This window comes from Erithacus rubecula (assembly GCF_903797595.1).
Source record: "Erithacus rubecula genome assembly, chromosome: 1".
NCBI lineage: Eukaryota > Metazoa > Chordata > Aves > Passeriformes > Muscicapidae > Erithacus > Erithacus rubecula.
Window position 1 is genome coordinate 26115601 of NC_136658.1, and position 23612 is coordinate 26139212.

Consider the following 23612-nt stretch of genomic DNA (forward strand, 5'->3'; position numbering starts at 1 on the left):
ACACTCAATTCCAAAAGGAACATGTTTGTAAGATACTGTAAAATTTGACAAGATGTAGAAAGAAAATAATTCATCAGTTGGAAGAAATCCCTTACAGTGAAAGATTTACAGAGTTCTGTCTGTTTATCTTGTAAAAAAGTGGATTGAGAAGGAACATTAGAATGTTTAAATACAAGTCTGGGGGGGGAAAAGTCCCACTCAGGCTCTTTGAATCAGAGGGATGAATGTTTCCAGAACTAGTATCCAGAAGCCAAAGCAAGGAGAAATCTGGCTTAAATATTCAAACAGTGAAAACCTGAAGCCCTTGCAGCAGGCTGCCAATGGATTTTGTGTCCCAGAGCCTCAAAATCAAGCCAATGCATTTTGTCAACACAGTTCAAATACACATTAGTTCTTGGGGCTCAATACAGTCTAAATGGACTGAAATGCCACCTGTGAAATGCAGGAGTCAAACCAGACAACTCCTTCTAGCCTAACCTATGCACCTACCAAACACTCTACCCATTTGCAGCCAACCCTGGTGAGTAAACGCAGAGAAAAAGGTTTCTGCCACAGGCTCCCCAGGTGCAGAGCTCCTCACTTTCCTTGTGCAAATTGCAAAGTGCCAAAGGGAGGGATGTGCTGCCCTCGTGCCTGCCCGCACGGCCCCTCGGGACTCAGGGCAGCCAGGGCTCCTGCAAGGGTTGGGTGCAGGGGGAAGAACACACGTCACAGGGGCAGGGTGCTCGCAGCAGCACCTTCAAGGAGCCTTTTACACCAATTTATTTCTATACAGGGTGGTTAAAAAAAATAAAATAGAAGCCCCTATTGGTTGTTCATACAGAAGTCTGGGATTCTATAGGCTTTGGGTGGGTGACTGATTTTAAAACCCAACAACACATGCTTTTTCCCTTGCCTTCTCATTCTCTTCCAAGTTAGCCTCCATGATCCAAAGAAACTAACAAGTAACACACAAGACTAGCAGTCATGTGGACCAATTAAAAAAAAAAAAGAGGAAGGAGAATTGAAGACGAAGAGAAAGGGAAAAACAAACAAAGATTGAAAATAAAAATTCGCCAGGATAATGCGTTTTATAAACACAGAGATAGAAACAGTTACAGCAAGGACAGAGCGGGCCAGGGGTAGGGAATAGATATTTATATATATATATATATATAAATTCAAGGGGCCTTCAGTTTATTCTTGTTGGCTCCCCCTTCTCATTAGATTGGTCTCTCTGTGGGGATCTTCATCCCCTTCTCTCCACTGTCCACCTTTTGGGGATTCTCTCCCATGACCAGGGTCCAGAAGAGGCCACCATTGCCATGTGAGTCCAGCCCGTCTTGGCAAGAGGGAGCCTGGGAGAGCAGTCTGGCAGGAGATGAGCAGGAGAAGCTAGCCTTTCCCTGCCTCCTGCCAGCTCCTTGAAAAGACTGGTCTATTCCTCCTCCTCCTCTTTCCCTTTGTGAAACTGGGGGCAGGACAGGTATGTGAATGTCAGAACTGCTGTCATTCCGCCTTTCAGGAAAGGGAGTAGAGAGAAGGGTGATGATAATTTTGGCAGTCTCTTACCCTCCCTCCAGTTGCTTTTTGGTTTGTTGTTGATGCCTGCAGCCTTTTCTGAGGAGGTGGGGGGAAAAGGAGGAGGAGGGAGAGGAGGAGGAGTACAAGCTGCTAGGATATCATCCACAACAGGCAGGAAGAGCAATGAGCAGGAACCCACATTCCTACGGGGCCATCGTGCTGCTGAGACAGCTGGGAGAGAGAGGCAGCAGTCAGTTCAGACACACTCCTCTCTATTGCTCTCCACCAGGGGAGGAGAAAAAATGCAATACTCCACAGCCCTTAGGCGGTGTAGTATGGACAGGCACCTGTCCATGCCAGAGAACATGCCTTACTTCTCCCTCCACTGGTCTCACCTTCCATTGGGGAGGTTTCTCCCATCCAGTCCTTGGGGCAGGACAAGTGACCCCTCCTCCCTTTCACAAGCAGGAGGGACAGGAATGGATATTTCTCTCTTAGACACTCAAGGCAATCCTCAAAGAACCCCATTCAGCTGTCAACCCTGCCACATTCTTCTGTGGCCTGCTAAAAACGTGTCCAAGCCCCTGTATATACAAGGGTCATCTCTCCATCCCATCCACCATGTGTGTCTCAACACGCAACCCCGCTTCGTACACATCCTACAGTGAGAGAGAAGGCAAAACAGGGGCCTTTCTTTGGGTTTCAAAGGAGGGGCTCTTGCATGAGGAAGTGATCCCAGCACAGGAAAGGGGCTCTTGCACAAGGAAGCATCCTCCTACCAGGCAGGCTGTTGCACAGAAGGAGCACCCCCTTGAGACAGGCTCTTGTTCAAGGGGCTGCCATGAACAGGGTTACACGGCCAGAAGAGGCTGTTGCAGGAGGAGAGGCCGGAAACTGTTGCACGAGGAGGGCCGCTGCACAAGCGGTGCCCCTGGCACAGGCTATGCACAAGAGGCATTCTGCTCCCTGGGTTGAGGTCTCTCTAGGAGCTGGAGAGGTGCTCCACTTGGATGGCGCTGGTGCTGACAGTGAGGCAGATGTCCTTGTGATGCTCTGAAGTCTTGTAAGGAGTCAGGTCAAAGGAGCACTGGGGGGGAGGGTTGGGTTGGTTAGTGTCTCCAGAAGGGCCCCCTGCTGCCCCCCCGCCCTGCGGCTGGAAGTGCTGCTGCTGCTGCGAGGCCTGGGCTTGTGCCTGAACCACCTGCTGCTGTGGGTCAGGGATGTTGTGTTTCCGCATGTGCTTCATCAGGTACGTCTCCTGCAACGGGAGGAATGGCGTGAGAGGAGGGACAGACGCTCACAAAGCCAGTAGGGATGGACATGGCAACTCAGGGGACCGCTCCCATTGGATCTAGAGGAGCTGCTCCCTGGGAAGTTTGGCCACTCCTGCTACCCCCAGAGCAGCAAACACTCACCGAGGTGTAGGCCCGGCTGCAGATGGAGCAGGTGTAGACCTTGGCGTGTTTCACCGTGTGTGTAGCCAGGTGTACCTCCAACGAGGCAGCATCCGTGTACGCACGGTGGCAGTTGTGGCACTTGAAAGGTTTGTCTTTGTTGTGCTGCCGTCTGTGGGACTGGGGGGGGGGGGGGGCCGCAGCAGCAGGGAGGAAAAAGAAAGCAAGCGTGAGGAAGGAAGCAAGTATTCATACTGGAGATGGCTTTACCTCCAACACCCCCTTCCAGCCAGGCTCCAAGCTCCTGGCTGCTGAAGAAGGTACACGAGGCTCCTAGCATGGGGACAGAACTTCTCCCTCCAGCCCACCACACCCTCCCCACACATGCCCTTTCTCCTCATGCATAACTAGGCATTTGAAGAGCAGAGACTCTTAATGCTCCACCACCCCCATCTTCTCAGTTTCCATGCAACTCTCAGTCTTTTCCTGGTCTCTCCTTTTCTGCCCCCCTATACATCTGCTCCCTGCATGTAATACCTTCAGGGCAGGATTTGCTTTAACTGCTTGCAGGTGTTTACAACTCTTTGCTCTTTGGCACACTCTACAGTCCCCCTCCTCCAGGGTACTGCAACAGGACACACCACCTCTGCTTCCCTACAACCCTTACGCCCTCCATTTCATTGTAAAACAAACAAAAAACCCACCCAGATACCCAGACTTTATTAGGTGTAACATTTTGCTAAGGTCTTGCATCAGCTAAATTACAAAACTGCAAAACAGATGGGAGGAACTTTGCTAAGGTCTCATGGCTTTCAAGTTAACAATTTTACAAGACGCAACTGTTTATGTGACTTTTTTGGGCCACTAGTGCCACAAGTCAGGAATCTCTTCCCTGCCCAGGGCTTCAATAGCTTTCTGTATTCTTTTACTCTCCTCCCAGCTGCCCCACTTCTTCTACCACAGGCACCCTTGCCAACCCCTGCTGGTGAGCAGGACACACCCAGCCCCTTACCTGCAAGTTGGAAAGCTGGGTGAAAGCCTTTTCACACCCAGGGTGAGCACATTTGTAGGGTCGGTCCCCGGTGTGGATACTGTTGAGGAGGAAGAGCACAAATGGGAGGCAGTGAGCAGGCAGACAGGTCAGACTGCCAGGGCCTGCTGCTGTGTGAGGGGGTGATGTTGCCTCCAGATGCTGTTCTAGCTGGACAAAGAGAGCTCTGCCCAGCTCCTGTGTCCAGTTAAAGTTGGAGAAGACAGGCAGTCAAGCAGATTTCAGAGCAACTAGGACTGAGGAGCAAGAGCTTATGAACATCAGGACAGGTCAGCATGAGAGCTACCTAAAAACTTATTGGGAGGGGTCTGGAGGTCCAGGCTCCCCGCTCCAAGATCAAGAGTCCCAAATGACCAAGAGGAATCTGTTCTCTTGCTTCCACAGTACCAAGAAAGCAGGTCTGTTCCCTCCAGGATAAACACACCAACATTCTTCCTTTTATGTAACAGGCTGAATTTACCTAGAGTGTTAATCTGTCCCTGTCCCCCTGCAATGCCAGGAGCAGCTTCCACACACTCAGTCCAACCCCCGTGGTGCCAGGCTGGGATCCCCTACAGCCAATGCCTCTCTCTCTATCGCTCTCTCTCTGTGCCGCCCACGGTGCAAGACCAAGGATCCCCAGGGACAGCACGTGCCCACCTCAGCCCTGCCGTGGTCAGTGTCTCCTGCGCAGCCTCCACTCCGTCCACTCAGGTGGGTCACCTCCTTCTGGGTGCAGCCGGCCGCGTTCCCCGCCCGCCCCCCGCATGCTTGGCGCGCGTGCTCCAGGGGTGCATGCCGGCAGCGCGGGGGGACCAGGGCCAGGCCCCCAGCCTCCTCTGGCCCTTACCGTGTGTGCTGCTGCAGGTGGGAGAGCTGGCGGAAGGCCTTCTGGCAGTAGCGGCAGGTGTAGGGCTTGGCCCCCGAGTGGATGCGGAGGTGCTGGGCCAGGTAGGATGTGTTGGCGAAGCTCTTGGAGCAGTGAGGACACTTGTGCGGCTTGACAATCGCCGTGTGGAGCTTGGAGTGGATCCTGCCGAAGAGGAGGAGGAGCAGCAGCAGTTGGACATGACCGCCATCTGGCTAGTGCTGATGGAATGAGGGCACAAAGGGGGTGGGACAGCACCACGCTATCTGCTACACGAAGGAACTCCAAACACAGCATGAGCTCTCTTGGTCTCAAACTGTGCTCCCGTTGGGTTCAAGAGACCATGGTCTGTCTGCACCGGAGGAGGATCCAGAGAGAGGAACTATAGAGCTTGGACTGAGGGGCATTGGCAGAGCTGTGTGTGGGAAGCCTATGGCTGAAATAATAGCGGGGGGGCTGCAAGCCTGGACTTGAGATGTTTGGCAGTACTACGCTGGGGTGACAGGGAACAGTCCTTCTATGCCCACTCTACTCTCACACTGACACAACCAGCCCTACCTCCTGTCAGAAAGCACCACTGCTGCCGACGCCCCTCCGGCGAAGCAGCGCTAACCTGAGCGCACCCAGCCCCTCACAGGCAGGGACCAGTCTCACGTGTCCAATACTGCTACTGCCAGTCTGACGTGTGTAAGACCTGACCAGCCTGTGACAACCAGCCAGGTCTCCCCAGGCAGCCGCGCAATGAGGTGCTCACAGCATGCTGGGATGACGGCAACATGCAGTGCGGAGGGCCCCAGCCTCCTCTGGCCCTTACCGTGTGTGCTGCTGCAGGTGGGAGAGCTGGCGGAAGGCCTTCTGGCAGTAGCTGCACGTGTAGGGCTTGGCCCCTGAGTGGATACGAATGTGCTGGGCCAGGTAGGAGCTGTTGGCGAAGCTCTTGGAGCAGTGAGGACACTTGTGTGGCTTTGTCTCCGTGTGGGACTTGGAGTGGATCTGCATCTCCGACTTGGAGTAGAAGGTCAGCGAACACATCCGGCACCTGGGACCGGGGTGAGGGGAAGAGACAATGTCACATGGGGGTAAGCCCCAAAATGGATCAACTTTAACTGGAGGGGATCTTCCACACTGAGTGAAGAAGGGGCATTTTCCCACTATGTGGCACTAGGGAGGTTTCACCTGGGACACTGCTTGACTGTGAGTGCTTCAGTCCCAGGGGGACAAATTTAAGCTGGGAAATGGTGCAACAGACCAAACAATACTTCACAGCCAGACAAGTAAGGTGTCAGAAGAAACCAACTTGCTTGTAAGAGAGACAGGGCAGCACTTTGGAAATTTTCCAAGAGCAATCCTAAGGGGATAGGAATAATTCCCAGACAAAACCCCCACGTATTATTTATTTCAGTCAAAAAAAACCTTGGAAAACCTGGAAATCCCAGGTTATAGTTAGTACTAGAAGTTAATTCCATGTACTGTGAAGTTTGTGAGAGCAGAAATGGCCAAATCCACTTAACTCTGCTCCCATTTTTGGAGAAGACACTCAAATATTTAGGGTATAAAATGCTGAGAATAACAGCAGTGCTGCTTTCCTAGTGGGTCTCACAAAGATACTCTGGATATCAAATGTGGTATTTCATTGCTCTAGTGGGCTTTCATCATTTCAGTCTTACTGACGTGATGCAAAATGTTTTGTCTGGGTGTTTGGATCCATCTGTTCCCATAATGATCAGAAATGTATTTGTTAACACACAGACTCTCTGAACAAGAAGCAGTTGGCATCGCTCTGCTACGGATGCTGCTGTTAAAAACTGTTCCTCCACCACGACACCAGGCTGTTAAGAGAAGCTCGTACTGTTTTACAATTCAAGATGGTAAAAGCTTTTGTGGTTGATAATTTGACAGAGATAGAAGCTGCATCCAAATTACTCATTTCTTCCCAACCCCCCATGTATGTCAAACAAGGGGCAGAGCTAAGGCTTATCTGAATTTAGTTTTTTTTCATTTACATTAAAAATAAAATAGAATCTCTACATGTAATTTCCAGGGTCACATCTGAGAGAAGAAATGCCAACCAGAGGAAGTCTGGTTAACATGAATTCAACTTTCACAGTGGTTTTGTCTGAGAATTTCCTTGAGTTTTATAGTGTTTACAAACTGCTCAACAACAAAAGTCTCTGCAGGTATTGTAAGCCACAGAGAGCTGATCCTGCTCTTCCCCCATCCATCTCCTCTCAGGAGGATACTTCATTACCTCTACTGTTGTGACTCTGTTGGAGCCAGAAGCTTTATGATGTGTGCAGTCTGATTAGCGTATGTCGTGTAAGCAGTATTTATCCAGCACCTACCTTAAATTCCACAGGCCTTCTGAGCCACGGCTTGATTCCAAGCCATTTAGCTGGAAGCCATGCCTCCCTAGCAAGCACTCTAACACACACCTGTCATAACATTTCCCTCCTCTCCACCTTTGCTCTTTTACATTCATTATCATCTCTAACAGTTGTTCCCACGTGTCCTACCTTCATCTTTCTCTTAATCCATTTTAATTGCAAGCCCTAACAGAACATGCAAACTAAGTACATCCTTAGATAAATTCCTCCTCACACACACCCCCCCAATCCCTTCTGGAATCAACAAACAGAAGCAATCTGGCTGTTTATCCCTACATCTATTAAAGATATAAGGAGTAAAAGGGAACATCAGCATATTTCTGAAAAAAAGTAGATCTTCATTTATAAATCAAACTATCTCAAGTTACACAATTTGTTCCAGACTTTCTGAAATGCTTGATTTGAATAAAGCACATGCATTTTGCAGTCACACTTACAGGATGAGGAGTGTGTATCCTTGAAAGCACCAATGTTCAAAATAACTTTGAGGTGAAGACTGAACTGAAAAATACCTTTGAGTCACCAAGTCCAGTTCCCTGCTAATGCAAGCAATTACAGGATAATCCCATGCTTGACTTCTAGCAAGGTCCTTCTCAGCAGATGCTGACTTCCATTACTCTCAATTGAACCCCATTCCACAGCATTGGCCCTCTGATAAGGAACCATTCAATTGAGAACAAGCTCCCAGTGTGATGCTGTGCTAATATGGCTCACCAAAACAAAGGGGAATAGCAGGTATCCTTTTTATATACAGGAGGGGAACAACTGTTCTTGCCCACACCGTATCTAATTCCAAAGTCCATGTTCTCAACAATTACTGAAAAACTCACACAGCCTCAGCAAACTTAAAGAAGGATGGTATGTGGAAAATTGGCTTTGAAGGAAAGATTCACTGACTCCAGTCAATCTAGGTTTGGAGTAAAGTTTAAAAGATAACTTGTTCAATATCCAAATAAATCTATGTAGGGAGAAAAATATCAATTATTAGGGGCTTATTTCATGAACAAGTAAGATATAATGAGGACGAACAACTGTCACTGGAAGTGAAAAGAAGAGGAAACAGGCCTATTCCAACCATGAGAATAATGCATCTTTGGAACAAGGCTCGGAGGCTACAACATGATCTATCACTTGGCCCCTACAAACAGTATTCTGAGAATCCAGGTACCTTTCTGAGAGAAATGCCATTCTAAGGGTTTTGCTCTAGTTTAAAGAGAATGCTGGGCACTAATCTCTTCTGTGCTGCACACAGGACTCTATATTTTAAATAGCCTATTCTGTTCTGAAAATTTAATGAACTTTACCATGCCATCAAGTCTAAGTAGTCCCATGCATTAAATCTATAGTGCCATAAAGCCATCAACTTCATCTTCCAGAACATGTGTGCACACTTTCCTTTACTTATTTGCTTTGCCAGGTATCTTCCTTCAGATCAGAAATTCTCTTAAATAAACTTTAATGAAGAGAAATAGACTGCGTGTCTTTATTATTTTCAAAATAAAATTATAAAGAAGTTATTTCAAAACCTCACTGGCACTTACATGCCAATGATAAACCTGATGATTAGCAAAAACAGGCCTCAACAACAATAATAAAACCCCAAAACCCTAACTTACCCCAAAACAAAACTCTAAAATGAACAAACCAATCAACTCCTGTTGTCTGAATGTAGCAGCTACAGATATTCTGATATTGTTTTTCAAACAATATTTAGAATGAAAATCTTGCAAGAACTCATTTTCTAATCATCTAATTAGCATCAACCCTGAGAGAGCAAGAATGTTATGCAGCATTAACAAATTCATGAGCCTTACGAGTTAAAAAAAAGCCCTGGAATATAAGAGAAAGCTGCATTTCAGAATTTTATATTGTGTGGTATCAGGCTTTTTCAAGGGAACAAATGATCCATTTAATTAAGGGCTTCTCATTCTGCCTCAGACAACATCAAATATTAAAGGGGAAGATGCAATCAGCCCTCTAGTGGGCAAATATGGATTAAAAAAAATGTTAAATCTATATGGATAATGAGAATATCCCATCTGACACTAGCAGCGTTTCAATATTCTACTTCACTGAAATTTTGGCTGGGGAGAGGAAAAACAAGGAATGCTCCTTGCTAAGTATGAATGAAACACTATGTGAAATAATTGATTTCTACCCCCCCCTCTGTTTAATATCCATTTTTAATAGTCTCCCCACTGTGCTTCTAAACTACCCCTCCTTTGGCTGCATTCTTTCTGACAGCAAGAAACAGAAATGACTGCAGCATTCCCATTGATGGTGTGACACAACATCCCCTGCAGCTGCTTGTTATGGTTCTGCAAATTCAGACAGCCTCGGAGAACATATCCTTAATAACACAGAGGTTCATATCAACAGTTAAATTAGCACTCAGCCATATGCCAGAGATCAAAAGTAACCCCTTCCAATGTTTACAATGCTTTCTTTTTTACAGGAAATAAAGACATTCAGAAAATGTTCATATTAGACAGAGACACTCTCAAAAATCATGAAATGCCAGTAAAAGGTGGATGCACAATTCCAATTCTACTCCCATATGAAAGTCATCACAATGAGTCATAAATAAAATGATGCCTATAGCAACTAGAGTACAACTCTGTGGCACACAGTGCTGTATTTTTTTCCACTTTTCATGGAATGTTCCGCCTCATTCATCAGATGCTGTTAGGAGATAAAATACCATCTGAAATACCAGCTCATAGTAAAATTTGCCTAACATGGATTAACAGCCTATTTCAATCGAGTGCTTAATTAATCAGTATCACAGTTGTGAAAACTATGTAAGCTTTTACTGGGCTCTGAGAATTCAAATTCCTAGTATCTACTGAGAGTAGTCTTACAAGTTAATTGAGTCCTTACTCCTTCTGTTAGGCTACAAATACAACTTACACCATCAGTTAAAATTTAAAACAGGGAAGTCTGAAATTAGACTAGATGATAAGAGTAAATTCAGGCTGTCAGAATGAGCAGCTCATTTAGCAGGGAAGGAAACATCTTCCCTTTGCAATGCAGAGTTAATGAAGTAACTACTACAAGCATAGCATAATAATGGATGCACAGTTCATGAGAAATGCTAACTTGACCCTCACATTCCCCCTTGTTTTTTTTAAGTTGAAGCTAAACACTTTCATGTTAATATTTTGTAAGAGGCAGGGAAAGGAGACAAAACGAGCATCCAAGATACATTTTATTTGGGCAACACCCAAATAAAGCCAGCGAGTATGAAGATGCCAAATGAAGGCACAGGAATTGTACCTCTGCTTCCACACTGGCAGACCCAGCATGAGCTCCTATTCAAAAGCCAATGCTGTGCTTCCACTGAACAGTTTACACTACTAGTGTGTGTAATAAAATATCAGCTAGGCTCAGAGATCTCGGCCAACTTATTTCCACAGTCCTTCAGTCAACTGGCAGCTTGGTAAGGTTGCAGAAAAGCATACTCCCACATACTGGCAAGGCAAAGAACAGTTTTAAATGCTCTCATCATATGGCACTTTCCCAGTTCTCAGATTTGAGGGCATTCCTGCACTTTGTCATTTTTTCCAAATGACCCTAAAAATACCTGAGCCAGAATTTTGTGGTATTTCAGCATACTTCACAAGTTGCCTATCTTCTTTTAATGATTCAATCATTTATGCTTTAGACAGTTGTACCTTAAACTTTTTCTGTCACAATTTCACACTGGGAGCTTTCATGATGTCACTTAATTCCTAAAAGACTTCTTCACAGTTATTGCTTTCCAGGATACATACTCCTTATCTTTAGATCAGAGACATTCAAAAGTCTAACAAGACACTTCTGTCTGATAATGTTTTCCATTGTGTCCAAACATCTGGACCTCAATCCCTGGCTGCTGGAGACATTACGCTGTCCCAAAAGGCTAAGTCTTCCAAGGAACTGTATTGAAATATATTTTGTCTGAACAATAAACAACCGCATTAAGATCTTTTTTACAGCTATCCACCAGCATTGCTTTTATCTTTAGGTTATCAGCCGTGACCTTCTGTTGACCTCCAAATCACTGAACATCAGGCCTAAGACACTGTCTGCCAATTTTTGAAATCAGTCACCATTAGCATAAAAGACCAACAAAACAATAAAACACAATAATGCTTCCTAGTATAGTGATAACATGCAAAAGCTAAAATTAGAAGAATACAAAAGGCCCATAAGAAAGCACTAGGATATTTGGAAATACCAGGATTAAGGTCATCCATATCACCATGATTTGGCTCTGCAATGCAAGTGCATTCTGATATAGCCTAATTGACAGTTTCTACAGAACTGTACTCTTATTATGTTGATACAGATACTTAACAAGGTAGTGTTCAGTTTGTTATATCACCACTCTGGACAGCCTTAAGACTTGTCAGCCACAAGCAATTCCAACCTCCTGAACCAGATACTCATCTCCTCTACCCACCACAGAAATATCAGTGCTCCATAAGCACTCATCCATCCCCACAATGTCCCCATTTTATTTCTTGTAGGGGAAAGGAATCACAAAAGACACAGTGAAACACAGTAAGGCAGATTTACCCCCTAATTCAAAGTGGCCAAACTGGTATCTGTGGCCCCTTTTTTTACTTTAAAGGAAAATTCCTATTACATATATTCATATCACTGCTCCTATAAGTTTCTATGCTACTCCTATGAGATGCAACACTTCTGCCAAGCAAAACAGGGTCCCACCTGTAACAGGAGTGTTCAATGATACTTGAGATTATGGTTTTGGAAACACCAAGTGTTAATTATTTCAGGATAACTCTCTGTGGTCATTTGTAGCCTGAAACAAATGCAAATCCACTGAAGACTGGACCTAACTCATACTTCCACACTCTACAAGGCTAGATTATCTTTAGGGCTGTAGGATACCACAGCAATCTGAGGCAGAAGCAAGTAATCAACAGTTCTTCATACGAGCAAATGCCTTCCCCAGATTATCCTCCTCCATTCCACAATCCCATGTCAACGCATTTTATTTTCTTTTAACAGAAGAACCTTCCTTTCAGGTTGAGCAAACATGCAGGACTCTGACAGGTTATCATGCACCAATAACTAATCAAGGATGGTACAGAAGTGCATTGATTCAATAGGGCCAAATTAAGGTGAAATCAGAGATGCAAAATACAGTTTTAAAGTTCCCTCTCTCCCAAGCGGAAACCGTGACTGTCCTCCTTATTCCCTTGCACACACTCATACCATTGACAAGTAACATGCCAAAATTAGAATCTGTGACTGCAGAACTTCTCCTGTCAATTCCTTCTGTTAGGCACTATGAGGAACTGCCAAGGTAAAGCAGGTATGTGTACACACATACAGTTACAGCATCTCACAGAAGGGAGAGAACTTACCGTAACACAAGGTTTTACCTCATTATACCCTCATGCATGTGGCCAGTCAAATCGTAATTTTCTAAGCTCCAAGCACTGCATTCATATACAAAGCAAGGATTATGTGTACAAGCTGCATGTGTGTATGTAAATGTGCATGTGCAACAGTTTTCCTTAGAATTCCGAGATCATAAGCTAATTCCAACCAATCTGGAAAAGGGGTAAGGATCTTAAAAGTCAACACAAGTCTCAAAAATACACAGCTGAGGAAAGAAGAGAGACTCTCTTGGAGTCCTCTGCTGAGGGAAAGGCTAATAAGCTCACCCTTGATTAGACATCAGAGAATCCACACAGGAGAGAGCCGCTGGAAACCAGGCATCATTAGTTCCGCTGCTCACGGAACTACTTGTTAAAAAAAGCAAACAGAAATTCCAACATGTGGCATCATACTGACACCCACATTGGTCATCAGCAATCTTAAAATCCATTGCACAGACCTCTGCCACTGCAGCTATGATGATAAATGACAGAAATAATACTTAGTCACCTTTTTCTAGCCTAAGAGGGAAATGAGGTTCTTTGCCAGAGGAGGTCACATTCTTATGCTGACATCAAAGGCATGGCAAAATTTAGAAACACTGGGTTTAATATTTCTAGGGTTTGGAGGGAATGTGGTCAAACTTTCTACCTGACACTTCAAACTTAATTCCCCCTTTGCCCTTAGCCTTCTAGCCCAGAGCAATCCCCTCTCCTGCACCAAGACCCAGACCCAAGCTCTTGATCCTCTACTGCAGGGGCTCTTAGCTATTTCATTCCCTCAATTACATAATACTTATCTCCTCTCCCTCATGCTTCTGTTTGTCAGTTCAGATCCCATACTCTCATCCCTCTCTGTTCTGCCAGTTCTAGGTATCTAATTTTCCAGCACCTATCAGGTCAGGCTCTTTCCTTCATCCCTGGCCTTGTCTGTTTATAGCTTATTCCTGCGCTAGCTCTCCCATCTCTCCCTTGCAAAGAGGCTCCCTATCACATGAGCTGCTGCATTCCCTAGTTTGTAGGCTCTTGTCTTTTCTCTGTCTTTTCTCTCCTCCTTTCTGATTCCCATGTCTACCAAGTTTCCATATTTCCTCAACAAACAGCTCCAGTTTCTGCCCATACCTCATTCTCATCCCTACCATGTATGAACCAAGCAGTGTCTTCTCTGCACACGGGGCACTAAAGACTCCTGAAACAGTAAAAGGAGTAGCTGTGCCTGAAGGAAAAGCATGTTTGGCCTTCAGTACAACTCTAGAAGAAGCTTAGAGCTGCAGAAAGAATATAGTCCAGCCTCACAGAGAAAATGAGAGAAGTTAGGCTTGTATTTGTCTCCTCTGTGGAGATGGACTGTCTGCTGAGTGCCTGGAGTTGTGCAAGCCTCAAGAAACACAAAGATAATATAACCTTCACATATTTCAGCCACCAAACTATAAATCATCTCAAAACACGCTTAATCAATTTTTTTCCAAGCTTAAAACTGGCCAAATTCAACAATACTGTCACAGACATATGTGGTGTACAAAACCCATAGCCACCACATTACAAATTGATTCAAAACTATGGGAAGTTCACCAAACAATAATGCTAAATCCAGTACAGGGAAGACAAAACAGGCTTAAAACAAGACATGTTCTTTGAGAAGATGCCCATCTGCTGTATTCAAACCACTGGCTTCCCCTGTGGACATAATTTGCTCCCTAATGAGGGTCTCCATCCAGCTTCCTCACCTTTTACAGCTCAGGTTACTAAGGCTTCTGTACACTTGCACACCTTGGAGTCATCTCAGAAGTTTCCTATGTCCCTCAGCTTCCAACCTTCCTGCTGCTCCCCAGTGAAAGTAAGGAAAACTCAAAACTAGAAGTGGAGAAGACAGAGCTTGTTGATTACCCTACAACAGTGAGGCAGGCCTTTCTCAAGCTGACAACCTTTCTGTTGGTATCCAAGGCTCCAGAGCACAGCTTGCAGATCCATTCCAGACCATAAACTGGTATTCATCCTAGATTTTAATAAAAGAGCCTAGCAATGCCTATACAAAGCTCACTTCCTCTTACAAAGAAACTACTTAGATAACTGTCAAGAGAAAGAGAATTGATGATCTGGCCCCGAGCAGCCAAACCACTTCATCAATCTTGTCCACTGATCACATCACACCACAGACTTCTAAAAGTGCACAGGTAGAGGCACCACACCAGGACTAAAAAACAATCCTACTGTATCCAGGACCTGTTTGCTACCTTTTCCTCAGAACTCTTTAAAGCACTGGAAAGAAGCCATGTGCTTCACAGTGCCAACATCTTTCTAGAAAGACTCTTGATGCTGATCTCATTTTCCAAAGAAATACCTAATTCTATGATGATGTCAAGGAAGATTAACAAAGAGCTGACAATGAATCCAGACAAGACTGAAGTGACAATACTCATGAAGGAAAGTGCTTCACAGGACTGGGTTAGATGCTGTCCCCTGGAGGTGCAAGCATTCTTCCAGCAGCACAACACAAAGCACCAAGGACTCTGCCAGACTAATCCTAAGGACAGACATCAAAGATCTGCAAGTATTGCCATCATTAGCAAAAGCCTCACACCTTTACATAAAAAAAACCAAACCCCAGTCATAGAGATTCTTGCATCACTTTCACAACAGGCTGCTAATGCACTTCTAGAGATGATATAGCAGTGAAACTTCTGCCATTTGCTGGAGCAGACATCTCTACATTTAGTAGAGAATGGGATGAGCTGGAGTACATGTATCAAGGTTTATGCTCCAACACCTTCCTGCCTGGCTGTGCTGCCCAGATGCTCATGACAAGAGAGCTCACAGAACTCAAAAATAAAGCTTAAAAAAAATTAAATTTGACAAAATAATCCTAGGCTTTAGGAACTGAGTATTAAAATAAAAAAAATCACACTGATCAATGTAGTACAACTCCTTCCAGGAATCTGAGCACATTATTCTCAATGCCTCATCATGGGAATTGGTGAAATCATACGAACGTAGTCATATGAATGCCAAAACCAACTCCTCCTCCAGCCTGAGAAAGAAGCAGGAGTAGATGAACCTCACCCACAGTCTTAATTTAGCTAGCATATGTCTGCATACTGTAGTGATGGGAACTACTGAAATCATCCTCTAGAATACAGAAGGATCCCAGTATTCCTCAAAGTTTTAACTTGTGAGTCTATTCATACGCATATTATAGAGAAATGCTTTTACTGTGTTTCACAAAGGTTTTCTCTCCCATAGCTCCAAGAGATGACTGCGCTTTCCTTTATTTTTCCAACAGTAATTTTTAGTTCCAAACTTGCACATGGAATGCATCATCCAAAGAGCAGATCTCAAGAAGGGCAGAAGTACTCCTTGGTAGTCTTCAAATCTCAATTTAACTCTCACACCTAAGCACTGCTCAGAGGAAGGCCTGCTTGGGATGGGGGGTGGTGGAAGAACAACCACACTCAGACTAAACATAAAGAAATCTTAAAGATATAGAAATGACATGTTATCACATATATACTCATCAGTTTTTTGCCTGCAAAGACCTTTTCATGAGCTGTTACACAGACTATGCGTGTCCATAAAGATTCTGCTGAGTCACTCCACCTGGTCTTGGGCATTTTTTTTTCAAACTTACAAGTAAACAAGGAGCTATAATTAAAGCCCTGGTTCAGCTTTAATTCTAGTGTTCACTGCCAATTGTGTCCCCTGTAAATACATATTTAACAACCTAATTAGCAACCCAGACTGTAAGCAGCTTGAGTAGTGTGGAACTGTGGCTATGGCCCAAAATAAATGGTGGGATTACAAATAGCAAGCTACCTAACACTCCCACCCTTCCTCACCATACGCTGATTATATTTTCAAAGTGGAAGAACTGGGACACTGGCTAAGAGAAAGGCTGATCCAAGCTCTAGTTTTGTACCCATTTAACTATGTTGATTAAAAAATGTAAACATTAAAAAAATGCTACAGTTAAAAGTGAAAAAATGCCTGAGGTGGGTGCACAGATTCTGTGTTGATGCCTTCATTTCCTATGGCTTAATTCCAGAAAGATAACTAAATCTGTACCAAAACAAAGAGCATCTAGGATGATGAAAGGAAAACTATTTTATATGGGATCCTGGGCACATTATAGGGAAGTGAGAAGACCATCTTCTATTTCTGTTTCAATTTGGCTGCTACTTTGCCTCTTATTTATCTTAATCATCTATCAGAAACACCTATCACTGAATCCCCATAAGTGCTCCTGCTTCCCACCAAGGACAGACCATCATATTTACTCCCTACCACTTTCTGCTCTATCTGGTTCCCACCTTTCCTGAAATACCCACACTGCTTGTCCTCTGGTTCAAGGATTCCCTCCTACCTTATCTCTCCCCTCCCCATCACTCAAACTCAAGCCACATCCCTCCAAGCTCAGAAAGCCAACCTCAGGGCTCAGAACTCTCCTCCCTCTTATGTGACACACTTAGGGTTCAGAAACACCCCTATATTTAATTCAGAAATACATTTTTTCTCTTGTTTTGTTTGGAATGCTGAGATAGAAGGAGATCACATGGGGCAATACACACTGGAGCAGACACTATCACCATAGTTCGCTTCCTGCTCTGTGTCCCCAGTTTATAGTCTTTACACTGGGCAGACTGGAGTTCTAACTGGAGCACCCATGTACACCAGGGCTCTCAACTACACCAGAAGTGCTCCAGCTGCACCAGAAAGCACTGCTCTGTGCAGTACACCAGCCTCACTACCTGGCTGTGCCATCAAAGATAGAGTTTAGCCTCCATAACATCCTGGTCATTAACTAACCTAGTAATGTTAACAACTATATATTCAGGAAATCAAGACTGTACACTAAAATGAAATCTTTAAGTTTTCGGTCAACCCATCAGTTTGTAAATATTCCTGACCAGAAAGAAAACTCAGTTCTTTCTGCAGCTCAAAGATTCTCTACTCAGGGACTCTCGGTACAAGGCAAAGATCTCTTCTTCCCCATGCAACCCTCTGAAGGCTTTAATACACCCCCATCCCCATGCAGTATTACAGTCAAGGTTTAAGCCCACTCCCCACCTGTATGTCTTGCCATCCTTGTGCTGGTCCTCATCATCCTCATTTGTCAGCACAAACGGGTCGCTCATCTCTGGCAGCCCCGACTCCTGCAATCGTTTCTTCTTCCGGCCCCGGGGTGGTTTGGGAGCAACTCCCCCGCCCCCACCACCTTCAGTGAGGGTGGTTGTCCCTTTCTTGGACAGGTCTGGAACCACCTGCAGGGCTGCCTGGGAGCCAGGGGGTAGCGCAGAGACAATCATGGGAGCTGAGATGGGAAAGGTTTGGGCAGAGGCGGCTGTGGTCACCAGAGAACCTGATGGGGAAGTTATCACCAGACCAGGACCTGCAAACAAAGGAGGGTGGAGGAAGTCAGTTATTACATCTCCAATTATGCACAACCTCCTTATCCCACAGAATCACCTACTTTGGACTACAACACAAACAGAAGGGAAACTTCCCCTCCCAAAGCACTCCCAGTCTCAACTGAGAAGGCAAACTTACATAAAGAGGGTGGATGTATGGAGTGCCTAGAGATTCACAGTGCAACCACACCAAGGCACCAACTCCACACCATCAGTAAGACTGGGAATAATCTACAGGCCAATAAGGATTCTCCAGGACCTGGTGTTCGGACATCCCAGAGTCCCTTTTGTTTGCTGCCAAAGCCTTTGGAGTGCCCTACCTGCTGTCATGAGCCCAGCAGACTGCACTGGTACCACGGTGATGTTCTGAGTCACAGGGGCTTGGCTGTGTGGTGTCAGCTGCTCTGGCTTGGTGTCCGAGTCCATGGAGATACCAGTGGGCAGGGCCACAGAGGTGGGGACTGTCAGCAAGGCAGGGTAGTGGGGGGGAGCCAGGCTGCAGCCCTTCTCTGTGGGCAACAGCTGCTCCTTCATCTTGTTAATGAACATGGTGTTCTCAATCTGAACGGGGGGAAAGACAGGTTTTAGCATACCCTGGCACAGCCTTGCCCAGCATTTGGCTGAGCAAGAAACGCAACAGAAACACTAATTGTGCACAAACTTCTAACAGGAAGCAAGACCAACATAACAGGTTGGAATATCTTACCTGTCCCGAGACGGTGGGCACTGCTGGCCAGAAGTACGGGGAGGAGTTGAAATGAGATTCTTCCATCCTAGCTGGGCACAGGGGGCAGGAAGAAGGGGGAAGGGAAAAGGAATGGAGGATAATGAAGACATACAGACAGACAGACAGACACAAAAACCCCATTAATTCCCAGGAGACTCCAACATGGAACTGACTCAGTCTAATGCTGTGACAGTTCCTTCATTTCCCCTGTCTTTCTTGAGCAACTTCTCCCCCCTTTTGAGCTATCTTCCCAAATAAAAAAAATATATTTTCAAGAGAAAAAGATGCCTGTTATTCCTATGGGCATGGGTCCATATGAAATGCCCCTTGCCCGGTAGTCCTCCATGCAAAATCCAGGACTGACTAGAAACCCAGAACACATCCAAATTTTCCCAATTATCATCCACCCAAGTACATGGCATAAATGAAGTCTGTGCATCTGCAACCAGGCAAATACAGATGAAAACCGTTTTTCACCATCACAGACAGTCTGACCCCACAGGCAATGCAAATTTTGGACCTTGCCTGTCCCTCCACCCCAGCTCAACACTAAGGACCCAGATGCAGCAAAAGGACATTAGCATTATGTTACACAGGAAGAAAGACAGGCAGAGAGAGGGAAACAGACTTGCCCAAGATAACAGACAGCCACAGCAGACCAAGAAGTCAAACTCAGGGCTCCTAACTTCCTGCTGGCCAGCCCAGCCCCACTCTTGAAACACAGAAATCTCACTCCCCTCCAACACGACTAAGCAGTAGGAAAATAACCTGGTCCCCCTGCTCCTGAGATACCCTAATTCCAAGCGAGACCATGTCACAGCTCTCCACTGCCCACTTCCTTCCCATCTTTGGGACAAGATTCTGTAGGACTCTGTCCCCAGTCAAGTGCCCACTGCTCCATCTCAACTCTCTCTGCATTCATAGGTCCAGTCAGACACCAAAAGAGAGTCTCCTGAACACAGAGGTATGATCTCTTTGGGAACACCTGACTGAAGAAGCACTTTCCATTCTAATCCTTACACTCCTCTGTGAAATGCCATTAGTGGACAAAGTTTGTTACACTTGCAAAAACACTATTCAAAACTTAAAGAAATTAACAAAACAGTTTCTGAAGCAGAAGATACATCTATTCCTAAACGAATATGGCAAAAGTGACAGGTAAAATCTATGCTCAGAATACACCTGGTGCATTCTGGTGGAGAGTGCCACTGTAGGTTTTTCACGCAGCTACCTGCAAACTGTCCCACTTGTATTTCTGTTATGGTCTTGCAGTGGCCTACTAATTAAACAATATTGTTTCTGAAGGGCCTATCTCAATCATCAGGGGAGCTCAGAGGAATGCCCCCACTAGCATGAAGCACACTACAGAAGTATATCGAGGCAGAATAAATACATGTGGAATTGCTGTGTGTGAGCCAAAAACGCAAAGATAATTTTCCTCTATGTGGAGAAGCAGTATTTAAATGAACCAAATTACCCAATAATTTTGTTTTTATGAATTGCTCATGCAACAGCAAGGCCAAGTACTCCTGCCTCACTCACTCACTGCAAATCAACCAATAAACACACTTAAGGATAAATTATTTACCTTACGTTGGTGGCATGCAGTCAGACTGCTCGCTGCCTGACTGAATTACTCTGGATTTACACTGCTGTGATTCAATCAGAGGCTGGCTGATGGGGCAAGACTCTTACCTTCCTTCCTCTGCTTTCTTTTCTGAGCCAAATTAATTATTAAGTACACTGCCCACAGCACAGCCCTATGCATGCAACCCCTAATTACATGACTTTTTTCTTCCACAGGATGGACACACATGAGGAGATAACACATCCTTGGCAATTGAACACCACCTGAATCAAGAGGGGTATTTTGTCTGGAATTTCCAAGTTTGAGGTTTTTTGCTTGGTTTTGGTTTTGTTTTTAAAATAAACAAGCTGCTATTTTCTTAGCTTCCACATCAAAAACACCAAAGTGAACCTGACTTTCTAAAAACACAAAGTCTCATATAATAATCAGATGCATTTTCCAAAGAAACTTTGCAGTTGTCCAAGACTCCCTTGGATGCAACTGCAAACTTCGGGAGTTAAACAGAAAGATGCCAATTTAAGCAAAAAATCTCACAACAGCTTTCTTATTTAAAAAGTAATGAAAGGCAAGTCCATTTCCAGATTCCAAAATCCAGACTAGTAGAGGCCAGGGCACTCATTGGCCGCTTGTCTCCATCTTGTCTTCTACCAGAACTTCACAGAGAATCTAACTTTTGTTTGCTCAGTTTATGAAGTGTAAAAATCAAATATGGTCCTTACTGACTGTTCAAAGGATGGCTACACTGATTTCATTAGACTCCCTTAGAATCCACCTCCCCATCCACAAATATTCACGCTTGGCATATTATCTATCAGTCCTCAAACTTCTGGCTTGAAAGGCTGAAGTATGATGGAGTTATAAGAATGTGGAGGAAAAGGAGAAATGGTGTAAAAGTTGAAGCTTTCATGCAATTCCACTAGCAAGCCAGTCTTCTAAAGGCAGAAAACAAAGGTAAGATTCCTCCACCAACCTAGTGTCCTAGTACCCAGAGCTGTCCCTCCCTTACCCCATTTTTAGGCTAAAAGGGCATTTTGAAAACATGCACCCCTATTGGCAGCCCCCGCTCAGATGCTGCTCACACTTACTTTACCAGAACTCTGCACGTAACCCTTCCAATTGCTCTATAACTACCAGACATGGGCTGGAGCTTCAACCCTGCACCACAGCACGTTCCCACTGCAGGGCCTTCATCATCCCAGCTTCCACAAACAGGCCAGAGATGGGACCTTCTTCCTATTCACCAGTCTAGTATCAGACAGATGTCAACGTACCCTCCTGATACAAACCAAAAACACTTTCTATGTACAGACCACAAATGTACATACACCAAATAAACAACCAAGTGAACCAGAGAACTCACAGGGGACAAGGGATCTGGAATTTAGATATCAGAGAATACTTCACAGATTTACATACTTAACGTGCAGGATTTATACTTCTTGGCAGGTCATCACTTTAATCATAAACAGACAGATAAAAGCATGTGCAAGTATATGGTGAGGTAGAGGCTGTGTTTCTGGAAGGCACAATCAAGGTTGGATATGCAGGTCTTTATTCAGAGTCGACTTTTAACAGGTTTCTTTATTCTCCAGATGCCTGACTTTTATTACCTTTTCAGCATGGAGTTTTCAGTCAACAAAAGGTCCTGAGTGTAACACTCAGGAACGATTTAGACTGTTGTTTTATGTCTGCCCAAGAGCTTTGTTCAATGACAAGGCGCTTTTAGGCTTAATTGCTGCAAAATACTAAGGTTGCTGAAAGCCACACAGGCTATTAGATCAAAAGCAAAAATGCTCCCACGGAAATCACAAGCAACAAAAAGTTCAAACGCTGCTACACGTTTAGAACAATTGCATTTGAACAGACATCAGGAATATCCCAAATGTACCTGAAAAAGTCCTGTCCCAAACTCGCACACTAGAGACAGAACTTTGGTGCCATTCCCCGACACTTGTGTAGCCTCCACCCGGATCGAGCTCTGTCGGAACAGGTGCCTGGCAGAGGGCATACCCTGCCCCTCGGCTCCTTGCAGGCGCCCAATCCCTTCTCCCGCACCCTGGCGCTCCAACGCCTCCACGCCCCCAGCGCCGGGACCCGCGGCCCATCCCATCTCCTCCCTCCCCGCGGCAGCCCCCGGGCCAGGGGTCACTCACGCGGCTCCGGGAGCTCCTTACCCCTCTCACTCTCCCTCCTCTTGCATTTCTCCTCCTTCCAGGGCCGGCTCTGCAAACAAACCGCCTCGGTTACCGGGGCGCGCGGGGCCCCGCATGGCAGCGGGCGGCGCTCCGCGGGGCCCGCGGGCCGGGGCACCCCGGCCATATGCGGGCAGGCGCTTCTTCCCCGCGGGGCCCGGACCCACCTCCCCCCGCGGCGGATGAGGGCGGGGCCGGCCCGGAGCGCGGCTCCCCCGCGGCGAAGCCCCCGACAGCGGGACAGACGGGCGGACGGACAGACAGCCAGACAGCCCGCCCTCCTCCATTTCCGCTTCCGGATCGCCCCGGCCCCGGAAGCCCCGCCGCCCGGCCCCCCGCCTGCGGTCCCGCCGCCCCGCACGTTACCGGGCTCCCCCCCAGCGGCGGCCCCGGCCCGGCTCCGGCGGCGGCGGCCTCCTCACCGGAAAGACAGCGGGGAGGAGCTTCCGGGTCAGGGGGCGGGCCGCGCCGCGGGGCTTCCGGGTCGCCGAGAGAAGCGGAACGGCGTCATCAGCGGTTTCGCTTGAAAACGGGGCGGCGGAGCGGCGGCGGCGGCCGCCCGGGGGAGGCTCCTCGGGGCGAGGGCACCGGCGAGGCGGCCGCGGCCGGAGGTCGGGGCGGGGGTCGGGCGCGCGCGCGCGCTTACCGGAAGCGCGGAGGGCGCCGGCGCGCGGGGATGCCCGGGCTGGCGGAAGGGCGGAAGTGGCTGTGGCGGGCGGGCGCGCGGCGGCCCCGAGCCCGGCCGGCAGGGCCGCTTCCGGCCTCGCGGCGTCACGTGACGCGCGCGCCGGGGGGGGGAGAGAGGCGGGCGCCCTCATGAATATTCATGATCCGCCGTGAATAATTCAGTCGGCCGCCGCCGGGTCGGCGCGGGATGGGGGAAGTCCGGAGTTCTGCCGAACGCTGTGCCTGCCGGCGCCTGGGACAGGGGACAGTCCCGGCCCGCCGCGATGGTCCGGATGAGTTGTCCCAAAGTTTGGCTGCCAGCGCCTGGGATGGTCCCAGCCCGCGCTGGCTCCAGTGTCTCCTGGCACGCTGTTAAACGTGTTTGTCCTGCTAAGCCAACAGAAAGGGCTGCCCGCGGGCTGGTTTTGTGCCAGATGGGCAAACTAGACCGTCTCATTCCCTGTCGGA

At 46.7% G+C, this 23612-nt stretch overlaps 1 protein-coding gene across 16 annotated transcripts; it reads right to left on the bottom strand.

Moving 5' to 3' along the window:
- Nucleotides 1-746: 746 nt before the first annotated feature.
- On the bottom strand, nt 747-23226 carry ZNF384 (zinc finger protein 384). 16 transcript variants are annotated; one of them, XM_079319388.1, is made up of 12 exons: nt 23125-23226; nt 22461-22509; nt 21372-21561; nt 18678-18744; nt 18292-18532; nt 17631-17952; nt 12858-12935; nt 5610-5834; nt 4778-4960; nt 3910-3988; nt 2919-3077; nt 747-2761 (listed from the first exon to the last, which is right to left on the bottom strand). In XM_079319388.1, exons 3-12 carry the CDS (start codon nt 21422-21424, stop codon nt 2486-2488), a joined length of 1683 nt encoding a protein of 560 aa, XP_079175514.1. In that variant the 5' UTR covers nt 21425-21561; nt 22461-22509; nt 23125-23226; the 3' UTR covers nt 747-2485. The 16 variants fall into 16 exon arrangements, with proteins under 16 accessions (XP_079175514.1, XP_079175513.1, XP_079175512.1 ...); XM_079319387.1 differs by lacking the exon at nt 23125-23226 and adding an exon at nt 22901-23110; XM_079319386.1 differs by lacking the exon at nt 23125-23226 and adding an exon at nt 22845-23110.
- Nucleotides 23227-23612: the final 386 nt, after the last annotated feature.

What these genes read in the sequence shown, in the direction of transcription:
- ZNF384 (XM_079319377.1), bottom strand. Translation starts at nt 22,765, where the DNA reads ATGGAGGAGGGCGGGCTGTCTGGCTGTCTGTCCGTCCGCCCGTCTGTC. An exon ending in TGCTGGGCTCATGACAGCAG is followed by an intron (nt 17,953 to 18,291) that starts GTAGGGCACTCC and finishes CTTTGTTTGCAG; the next exon opens with GTCCTGGTCTGGTGATAACT. An exon ending in CACCTGCAGCAGCACACACG is followed by an intron (nt 4,961 to 5,609) that starts GTAAGGGCCAGA and finishes CCTCTTCGGCAG; the next exon opens with GATCCACTCCAAGCTCCACA.